At 36.3% G+C, this 11,132-nt stretch overlaps 2 protein-coding genes across 3 annotated transcripts in view; one reads left to right on the top strand and one right to left on the bottom strand.

Moving 5' to 3' along the window:
• Atet (ABC transporter expressed in trachea) overlaps window positions 1–4,039 on the top strand; it is a 24,070-nt gene extending 20,031 nt beyond the window's left edge. The window contains exons 9-13 of the mRNA XM_066389769.1: window positions 401–500; window positions 559–734; window positions 788–888; window positions 943–1,098; window positions 1,173–4,039. Of these exons, the coding sequence (XP_066245866.1) occupies window positions 401–500; window positions 559–734; window positions 788–888; window positions 943–1,098; window positions 1,173–1,523 (884 nt within the window). The 3' untranslated portion in view covers window positions 1,524–4,039. The remainder of the gene's footprint in view (window positions 1–400; window positions 501–558; window positions 735–787; window positions 889–942; window positions 1,099–1,172) is intronic.
• On the bottom strand, window positions 3,876–10,335 carry bdl (borderless). Of its 2 annotated transcripts, none has more exons than XM_066389771.1 (12): window positions 9,941–10,335; window positions 7,210–7,474; window positions 6,992–7,152; window positions 6,809–6,932; window positions 6,513–6,755; window positions 6,295–6,461; window positions 6,102–6,249; window positions 5,737–6,051; window positions 4,631–4,748; window positions 4,516–4,580; window positions 4,331–4,462; window positions 3,876–4,274 (listed from the first exon to the last, which is right to left on the bottom strand). In XM_066389771.1, the coding sequence occupies exons 1-12, from the start codon at window positions 10,148–10,150 to the stop codon at window positions 4,174–4,176; spliced, it is 2,049 nt and encodes a 682-aa protein (XP_066245868.1). In that variant the 5' UTR covers window positions 10,151–10,335; the 3' UTR covers window positions 3,876–4,173. The 2 variants fall into 2 exon arrangements, with proteins under 2 accessions (XP_066245868.1, XP_066245867.1); XM_066389770.1 differs by having other exon boundaries at window positions 4,331–4,458; window positions 4,512–4,580; window positions 9,941–10,327.
• Window positions 10,336–11,132: the final 797 nt, after the last annotated feature.

The raw sequence follows: 11,132 nt of genomic DNA on the forward strand, positions 1-11,132 counted from the left end.
TTTGTAGCAGTTAAGTTAATACCGCACGGGCCTTATAAATGATGATGTCAGTCTTATTGTGTTGAGAACAGTTCTCTAAATACAATATGCGCTGTTTTAACGGAACGAAGCGTTGAAGGAAGGAGACCCGTGAGGGCGTTTAAGGAATTAACACCAGTCGAATGCGGTAGTGCTTGAAGCTTAACTTCACTGACTGCTTTTTTCTGATAATTTCTTTGATTTTGTGAAAATTTAAGATTTATATACTACCTTTCCAGCGCAATACCTTTTAATGCGTTAAGTCAGCGTTACATCGATAATGCAATAAAGCGCTCTAGCGCTACTGTTTCCTGAATGCACCTAATCTTATCATTCTAAGAAAATGTTTAAAATTTTGAAGGAATATTTTACTTCTTTCCAGACTCGTCAGAAAACTTAACTCAAGACAAGGGTGGTTTTCCTACGTCCGGATTCCATCAGTTTCTAGTACTCTTTATGCGTAGCGTTTGTATCATATTTAGGTAAGTGCCAGCATTACTTTTCTTCTAGAATGTGGCTCACCAAAACTTCCATTTTCAGGGATAGGACACTCACTAGACTTAGATTAGTAGCACATTTTATAATTGGTATATTGATAGGGGCGATTTTCTATGGAATTGGTAACGATGCGGCCAAAGTGATGAGTAACGCGGGCTGCTTATTTTTCACTGTTATGTTCATGATGTTCACCGCTATGATGCCCACTATTTTGACATGTAAGTTATTTGTTGAAAGGGTGACATCTGTATACATTTAAGTTCATTTGTAGTTCCTCTGGAAATGTCCGTTTTCGTGCGGGAACATTTGAATTATTGGTACTCTCTAAAGGCGTATTATTTTGCGAAAACCCTGGCAGATGTTCCGTTCCAGGTAAAACTAGCTAGGGAAAGAACTCTTTGAGACACCTCATTGTTTGTTTTCCAGATAATTCTTACCACCTGTTATATAGTAGGCGTGTACTTCATCACACACCAACCCTTAGAACCTACGAGATTTTTCATGTTTCTGCTAATTTCAGTACTCACAGCTCTAGTATCGCAAAGTTTCGGATTGCTGGTGGGTGCAGGATTTAATATTGAGGTAAATGCGTGTTCTTTTTTGGTATATGGATTCTCAACATTCTTTATCATCTTCATCATGGTTTTGTTTTACAGAGTGGGGTGTTTCTCGGCCCGATCTCAACAATACCCATGGTGCTATTTTCGGGATTTTTCGCCAAACTTGAAGACATCCCCTTCTATTTCCAATGGCTGCCCTATATTAGCTACGTCAAGTATAGTTTTGAAGGTACCATGGTGGCCATCTACGGCCTGAACCGACCCAAATTGGAGTGCAAGCAGAACTATTGCCATTTCAAGTACCCCACAACGTTTCTAAACGAAATGTCTTTTAAAGGGGACATGCTCACATACTTTATTGACATTGCTGTTTTGTCCGGTTTATTCGTTTTTTTGAGAGTAGTGGCCTATTTCGTGCTGCGAATCAAATTGATGCAGAATCGCTAGAATACATGGCTGATTTCTGTTGGTAGGGATTAAGGAGGATTTAAAGATTTTTGAAATCATAATTTCTTACTTATTTTAGTTTCAAACTAGAAAGTCACAAATCTATCTGTTATAATTAAACACGCCAAATCCTCTTCAATCCAATTTCCTCCCCGCTTTTCCTTAGTTTCAGCAGTAAATTAGTCGGCAACAAAAACGCGACGTACGAAATGTGATTGAAGGTTTAAGGTGGTACCTACTCAGCTACACCTTAAACCATGCTATTTGTTTGCTTGTGATAAGTTAACAACATTTTATTTAGAAAAACACTTTTTGTGAATTATTTTGGTGTCTTTTTCTATTGTATTGTTTTCTTTATATAACCAATAGTTAATCACTTCATTGCGGAAATTTCGATAAGTCCAAAGAAACTTTTACGCGAATGTAAAAGTTAGTTAATGCTTGTGATTCAAATATCGTGTATTTTTCAACAACTAATAATCCTCAATATGTGATCCTAGTCAGGTTGAAATGTCCAGAAATATCAGAAGTATTACGAAGTCGTCAACTAGTAGTCTAACAAAGAAGACTGGCAATACTGCTTTCTGCGTAAGCGCGTGCTCATACGAATGCTATATATGCAACCGAAAACACATTCCCTATGGATTACGTAGGCAACATTGCCGTTGTTATAGTAAATAAAAATAATATAGTCAAATTATTGCATTCAAGTTTTCCTCAGTCTTAAAATCAGGATACAACTTAAAATACCTATTTAGCCAAATTTTATCAAATTTTCAACCTGTAAACTGATCTTTAAAATCTAAAATTTCCTCGGAAGAAACTTGCGTAATTTGTATAATTTTTTTAACTTTTTTAAAAACGCCTCTGGTTTTAATAGTGCAGTAAAGTTGCTTACGATATTTTGAAATAATTAAATTGTTTATGATATTTTAAAGAAGTTGAAACATTTTTAGCTGAAATTCCACCTTACCAGGGGTGCACCATAAGTTTTTTTAGCTTAAAATGTGTAAACAACTTGAAATACCTAACTGCTTGTATTTTGTAAAATTTTTGAGCCATTTAAAGAAGGCCCTGGATTTTGATCTTAAAGTGAAAGTTTATGATATTTTGAAATATTGGAACGTTTTTAGTATAAATTCGAGGATATCAGTGGCGTACCAGATTTTTTTGAAACCCAAATACCAGTAAATTGTGTTCATTATACATTTTTTATTATTTTCAAGTATTTATCAATTTTTAACTTATTGAAGCCTGCAATAGCACATATTGCCCGGCATTTGCCGGGAAAGTGTTTTAATAAATGCTTTAATTTATCACTCAATTTTGCGACGGCCTTGAATTTGGAGGGAGCATCGGCTTAAATTTGAGTTCTCCAGGGACTTACCAGATTTAATTACTTTATACTCTAATTTTTCAACAGTTTGCAGTTTTTTTCAATTATAAAGTTTTTCTAATTCATCGACTCATCAGTTTCGCCGTCACAATACTTAAGTTAAAACAAAATTTATCAAAAATTTAGTGGCAGATTCAATTTATGACTTCGTCGTTATTGGAGAAATACGCTTGATACACCACCATAGTTTTCCATGGCGAAATCACTAAGATTTCTTTCTGCCTGAAGAACTTATAACCTTTGAAAACTAGTCAGGGGCGATCCAAATCCACCACCATGATACGCACCTTACAAAACCATAGTAAAAAACGCTTAATTAAACAACGGTTAAAGTTATTATAGGAAGTAAAACGATATGAAACACCATTGTAGTCTGACGAGGTGAGAGTTATAAATATTCACCTTTAATCGAGTATTTTTGAAAGTACTTTAAAGACGTGCCAAGTCTGCCTCAATGCATTTATTCAATTTGTCTCCTCGATCTACGAATAACCCTATAAGGAAGTTTCTGGATTGCAACTAACCTGAACTAACCCAAATCACGTGATCTGCTCAGTTTTATTAAGTTTTTTGGGGTGCAAATGAACCCCAAAAATTGAGTTCTGTTTGGTTTGCCTTGAATCACTTGCATTTACTATTTTTTTAGGATTTTAGATTTATTTCAAATTAAACCCCATCTTGTCATATGTGTGAATTTAGTAAATTATGTTATGTGATATACACGTACCAGAAATAAAATATCCGTGAGTAAAGTAACGAAATCTTCTCGTCAGTGACGATTTTGCTTCGAGCAGTGAATATTTTCACAAAGTATGCCTAAAAGAATGAAATTAATATGGAATGTTAGCGGATAATTTGTATGTGGCAATTACGTATGAATGATATCGAGTATTAAAGCGTAATCGGGATTAAAAAAGCAACTCATGGAGATTTGTTCGAGCTTTAAAGTTAGGAAGTATCTTGTTAGACACTTTATTTTTGTACCGTAGTAGGTTTACGTGAGTTATAATATTGATATTAAAAATATACCATTTTCACTCAACTCTTGTACCTATACCAATGTATTGATGTAGCTTTAGGTAGCCAATATTTACGAATAATAAAATTTTTTATATCTGTCCACGCAGTCTTTTCATTTGGTCTTATATTTGTTCAGTTTTGTTTAGTGTATTTTCAATAACGTCTGATACAAAAATAGTTATACTTATACATAGCGTTTTTTGGCAAATTTTACAATCGACAAACTTCAATAAGCTATTTCTTCAGGAGCTGAGGACTGTGCTGAAAGAATCGTTTTCGAATTAGGTATACTGCAAGGAAAACCACCCCTAAGAAAGCCAAACCACCGATAATTCCTGCAAAATAAACAAATAAATGATAGTATAAATTAAAAATGGCAAGAATTAGGTACCTGTGGAGACAGCTCTAATGCTTTTAAACCCTGGATACAGCACCCTGACTTTGTCGCTTACAGCCTGTTGATGGTCAATAGAAAGCGCCAGGACTTGAACATCGTATTCACTCCCTTCTGACAAATTTCTAACTGCAAGAAACAATGAAATCGAAGTGGTCAAGGGACAGAATAGCAATACTTGCTCAAGTAGGTGGTTTCAGGCGTTTCTGCAGATCCAAATATATATTCGTCATTCGCAGGGTTCCACCTGGAACAACACCTTTGAATTTAGAAAACTAGGACTTTAGGGAAATTTACCTGACAACGTAAGTTTTGAAAAATTCCATTCCAAATTCGGGTGGGTCCCAGGTTACTTTCAAACCATCGTCTGTAGGTTTCACTTCGACATTTCGAGGGTACCCAATTGGTACTGGGCCTAAAGATTTTTTGAAAGATCAAGATCGGGGATTCTAGTCTAAATCTGATCGAATTTCAAAAGTTATTTAAGATACTAATTAAGTATATAATAACGGTATAATGCAAGAAAATATGTTGAAAATCTATGAAAAATATTCCCATTTTTGAATGTTTAAAATAGTGCAAAAATTAGCTCAGTTTCACAGGTATCTCGAAATTTTGAAAATTATTGAAGAGTTTTTGAGCAAAATTTTTCTTTTATTAATGTTTTCCAATACGACCCTAAGTCCTGGAAAACAACCCTGATAAAATCAGTCGCGTAGAAACTTCAAGAAACTGATTCGTGGATTGCAGTACGCTCCTAATGTTTCAGATTTTGTTTAAGAATTATCCGATCAGCAAATATTAATAAAATCAATGGGGTAGCGGTTTTCAAGAGTTGTCACATCAAGGCTCGTACATGGGGAGTAGCAACTTCCGAAATCTCAGAAGTGCCAAAATTTTGAGATGATAACATTTTTATTTTATTTTTCTCAATACGCCTCTGATTTTTGAGCAACTGATTTCAAAATATCAAAGTTATGCGTTGGGTACGTCTTTTTTCTACTTTTTTCTTAATTTTAGTCCTAGTTAATGGACCCTGGATCCAAAGAAATGAAATTCAAATTTGAGGGAGCCTGGTTAGGTCTTTAAATCTCTCTAACTCAATGGCGTATCATGTTCATCGCAGCGTTAAGTGAAGATTTCAAAAATTACTTTAAACAGTGTTTTCTTGTTCATTTTCTTTTAATTTGAGATTCTATATAAATCAGATTTTTACGGAAAATTCAATTTTTTTGAAAATACTTTTATGATATTCCCAAATCAGAAGCGAAATTTGTTCACCATAACAATACTTTAACCAGTGATAAATTTTCTCTTCCCAGATTTCGATCCACCCCCCCCCCCCCTCCCCCTCTATAACTCTGCTTTCTATAAAAAGACAAAGAAATAAACGTTTCCCCTACCAGTATATAAATTGGTCTCATGAGGATCTTCGGATTTAGTCCAGATCCGTATCGATTTGCTAAAGGGCCCATCCCCATTATCATCTTTACACAGCACCATAAATTCGTACTCAGTCCCTGTATCCAAATTTGTTATGGTAGCTTCTAAGCTTCTGGATGTGGGTACTTTGTAAGTCTTCCATTCAGTACTCTCAATTTTTTTGTACCACACGCTATATTCCACATTGATTTGCCTTCTGGATAACCAAGTCAAATGTACAGAGTTAGCGGATGATACTGCAGTAAGATTGTATGGAGCTCCAGAAGGAATATTCTCTGGATTAAAGCTTTTAGAATGGGTAGTTTATACAGTGAGAAAAGTTTACCAACTAAAAGTTCAGTTTCTGCAGTCACAGTTGCGGCTTTGTTGGTAGCGGAGCACTGGAAAATGCCCCTGTCTTCTGCTTCTATATCGGTGATAGTCAAATTTCCTTCGTTGATAACGTAGCGTCCCAGTGGCAAAGAAGATCCTTTCTGAGAAGAAGTTTAAATTAAATTCACTTTAAAAGAAATACTCACTTTCGTCCAAACTATCATGGGCCTGTGCCCGTTGTCCCCATCAAGGGCATCGCAAGGCATATCAATGCTTTCACCCAATTTTCTCAGATACAAATTGTTTGGAGTTACGGTGAAAACTGGGGCTTTTTGAACTATAACGTGCATGCCTGAAGAGGCACCTTGGGTCCCTAAGAGAAACATGATATTAGAAGAAAGCCTTCTTACTTTCATGAAATTACCTAAATCATTATATGGAGTGCAAGCGTAAGTTCCAGCATGAGTATCATCCACTTTGCTGAAATACAGACTCCCATTCCTGCGATAGAAAACACCCTGCACGTTGTATGGGTCAAATAAGAACCCATCCTTTTCCCATCTCAAATTCGTCAATGGGGGATTTGCCCGATAGTGACAATCCAGCATCGCAGGCCTGCCATGGGGGAAATGCAGCTCTGGAGGGGCATAAATCACCTTTGCCTTATCTGCGTAACGTTTAAATAGATGGTTTAAGGAATGTGGGAAAGTGAATACCCACATTGAACATTTAAGAATGCTTTGGCTCGTTGGATATCTCCAGCTCTATTACTGGCCTCACATTCGTATTGTCCATAGTCGCCCATGTCTGTATTGGCTATCACCAGAGTACCGTCTTTTTCTACCTAGAAAATAGGGTTTTTTGGAAAATTGCAGAAAGGGAGGGAAAGAGAATGAGACTTACGGAACATCTTTGAGACAGGTCTTTATAAGCACTTAAAGGTATTCCATCCTTCAGCCACCTCAGTCTAATCAAGGTGGGGTCTTTGACTACACATACAAACCTAATTTCTTCCCCTTCTTGGATCGTTTGGTTTATGGGTGGTATGGCAAGAAGGTTTCCACCTGAAGAACATGATAGTCTTTACGTTTTCGTGTTTTTAATATTTGAGCTTTTCTGACCGCTCACTGTTAGATGAAACCACGTCCCATTGTTCCTATAGGCAGGTGTTCTAGTAGGAAACATGACCCTGCACTCATACCATCCAGCATCCGATTCTCTGATCGATGTTAAGTTAATGGATGCCCGCCCATAGTGCTGGAAAGGCCTTTCCATGGGCGGATGGTAAAGAAAATTCGAGTTGTTTTTATCGATTAAATGGATTCTGCCTACATATTCTTCCGCCTCGTTCGTCTGCCCATCATACCATGAGTAGGCCACTTTGTCCTGTTTCAATGGAGATAACTAATTGAACATTTAATTAAGAATACCTTTGTTTATTGTTAGGAAAAGTTCATTAATATTGATTGAAATGCCAACTAATTTTTTGCTATGTATGTTGTCTTGCCACTAACTAACGATTCCATTATTCCAAATTAATGAACCTTTAAATCGGAATTAATATGGGTTTATTGTGATGAAAAATACCTGGTTTCCTTGGGTGTGTGTATTTAATGTTGTAACAGGATCTTCTTAAACCATTTATATAACTCGAATATTGAGGTACCCACATTAGTGCTCTCAGAAATGTCTAATTATAAGGTGAAATGTGCTAATCCAATGAGTTTTTATTTGATAATACTTTTTCTGCATCAAAAGAAATTGTGAACTTTGGCAAAAGGCAGAGCCGTACTGAGCTTCAATGTTAAATATAACATGAAAAATTACGGTAAAGAGAAGAACATTTCTTGACAAAGGCGAATGCGCATATTAATAGAAACTGCACGATGTTGATTTTAACACAATTTTTCACCTTGATTTGGCAATAAACAGTGGCGTGCTCAGAGTCTAGATAAAAGCAGAAGTAGATTAATTTCCAAAGAGAAGCGTTTTAGGACTTATTGTTGTTTAATGCGTGTTACGTCAATGTGTTTTTGGTCGGCAATAGTCTTATATTTTCCTTATACCAGCAAAAATTATCGACTTGATTTGACAAAAACTTGGGGAGTACTCGCTTCAAGGTAAAAAAACAGCACAAGAAGTTTAATTTCGAAGAATTATCTTTGAGGTGTTTTTCTTTGATAATAATTTGATGCGTTTACACTGGGATTGTTAAGAACAGAGGCGTGCTGAGTTTCAAGGTTCAGGAGAAAGCATGAAAATACGTTCCAAACAAGAAGTATTTTGAAAAATTTAATCTATGCCAGGCTTTTATCGTTAATAATCCAGTGTAACAGAGACGTAGTAAGTTTCCGATATAATGTCCTTTATACTGGCTCAATACTTCTCCATGTGAGAAAAAATGATTATTTTGATTTCGTAAGAAACAAGGGCGTACTGGACCTCATACCATATAGTAGTATTATTTCTGAAAAATGCTACGCCAATGCCTTTTTGGTTGTTAATAGTTTTATATCGCCCTTGAGCCTACAAAAACTATAAACTTGATCTGGCAAAAAAGGCAGGATTGTAGGTGCTGGACCCCAAGATTGGAAAGAGCAAAGGAAGTCTCATTTCCAAAAACACATAGGAATTTTTTCAAAAATTATTAATTTTTAAGAAAAACATACTACACCAATAAATTTTTTTCGCTAATAATCTGGTACTTCCTCTATGTTACCACATATTATAGTTGTAATTTAGCGAAAAATAGAGGCGTATTAAGCATTATTCGACCTAACAATGCTGCAAATCTAATTTGAAAAAAAGAAATATAAAAAAATGTTATTTCCATTAAAAACGCGTTACGTCAATGCCTTGGTGACCATTAACAGCCCTATACTTTCATTATATTAAGAAATGAACTTCAATTGGCTAGGATCAGGGGCGTACTATGCATTAGAGTTAAAAGCAGCAAAGAAAACGCATATGGCAATTTTTTTTTTGCTTAGTAAGAGAGAAGTAGTGTAACTTCCTTGAGTGTACAAAAACAGTGTACGCGTGGTTTGGCGAAAACGGGAACGCAGTTGCAGAGCATCAAGGGTGAAACGAAGTCTCATTTCTAACAAGACGTATTTTTCAAAATTTATAACTTTTAGGAAAAACATGTTACTCCAATGCTTTTTCGTTCGCTAACAGTCTATACTTCCCTTCTGTTATCATAAATTATAAACCTAATTTAGCGAAAAACAGAGGTGTAATGAGCTTCGTAGTTAGACGTAGCAATGCATTTTCCATTTCGAAAAAGAAATATATTAAAAAATGTGTTGCTTTCATTAAAAGCAGATTGCGCCAATGTTTTTTTTTGACAATAAATAACCCAATAGTTCCCCTATATTAAGAAAGAATTATCCACTTGTTTTAGCGGGAAGCAGGGTCGTACTGAGATTCATAGCTAAGGACAGCATAGAAGTTTTATTTCCAAAGGGACATATTCCCTTAATTTATAACTTCCAGGAGAGAATGCGTGCTACGCCAATATCTTTGTGTTCCATTATATTCCTTTGTCTTCCTTAAAGCTGTAAAGATTTTACGTTTGAGTTATCAAAGAAGCACGAGTGTGCTGGGCTTCAATGTTAGAATTACAGTAAAAGAGGTCCCCGTTCGAGGAAGACGTATTTTCAAAAATATCTAACTTCTATTAAAAGCATGTTGTGCCAATATGCCTTTGAATGTCAACAACCCTATACTTCCCCAATATTAACAAAAATTATCAACCTGATTTGGCAAAAAGCAGAGGCGTACCGAGGTTTCCTAAGAAAAACTCAATTCAAGTCGAATCATGCATTCACCCCTCAAACCGCCCCTACTCACCCCTCTTCTCCAGTACAGCCTGTAGGGTATAGGATATCCCTGGGGGAAATCAATCTCACAATCAAACACTATAAAATCACCCACTGCTGCTGTCAGATACTTGGGATGGTTTTCTTCTTCGAAATAGCCCTTGGCGACGTATAGGGCCCCCGAGAATACTAACGACCACAAACAAACTCCCGGCCCGGTCCTGGAGGGCAAAATTTGCATTTTCTCGCCGTTTTTGCAAAGATTTCTATGCTCGAAGGAGATGATTTACGACTGATGCGCGCATCATCGGCAAATCAAGAGGATTAAGCTCTGTTAAGGTAGCCGGTAGTTGCGGGAGTTACTTGAATTGTTTTATACTGCTCGACTGATTCGAGAGGTAAGAAAAACATTGAAAACCATCTTAAGTTGGAGTTCCTTAGATTTCCGATATGCCGTCAAAACTGGCAATAGCACCTTACTCTTTTGTTTCAAATAAGTGGATTCTATTGGCGTTCCGCTTATAATCAACGTGCGCGTTGTTGCCTGTTCTTACCATTTGAGTAGACTGTTTCTTTCGTGGGTTTCTCTTCGGTTGGGTGGTGTAGGACGAAAATAAGCTAAATCTAAATTACGTTCACAATTAAGGTAATTACTCACCTATTTAGGCAGGGTCTGGATTAACGTGGAGCGGAATTGAAAAACCTTCAGGAAATTAAGCGCATGTTAATCAGGTTTTGAACCGTTCAATCGAATGTGTGATATTGTAAGGTCGTGTGCTGTAAAGCGTTCTTTTCCGCACTAAATGGGCAAAAATGCACTTTTCTTTGCGAGCATCATGTAAATTATTAATTATTTTGTTTTTGGAAACTGATCTTTGAACTGATATAACTGAGTGACTCAGTGTTTTACTAATGTAGGTGTTAAAAAAAATTACTCTAATTGTCCATTAAAGCTGAATTTTTTGGTATTTTTCAAGCCTCTGTGGTGACTCTAACAATATGCAATGATTGCTGCCTAAACGGACGCAATTTGCGATTATGCAGGCACGATGACATAATAATAAAAATAGTTTTAAATAATAAAGAAGAGATGGCCTAATTGAGATAAACGGGTTTCTCGAACACACAGTGGGAGGCGATCGTTTAAATTTATGTTAAACTTGGGCCCCATCAATTGGCAAATTGGGGCCAACATCCGCCTTCACGATTGGCTCGTGTGTGGA

The sequence above is a fragment of the Euwallacea similis genome, chromosome 4, assembly GCF_039881205.1.
Source record: "Euwallacea similis isolate ESF13 chromosome 4, ESF131.1, whole genome shotgun sequence".
Taxonomy (NCBI): Eukaryota; Metazoa; Arthropoda; class Insecta; order Coleoptera; family Curculionidae; genus Euwallacea; species Euwallacea similis.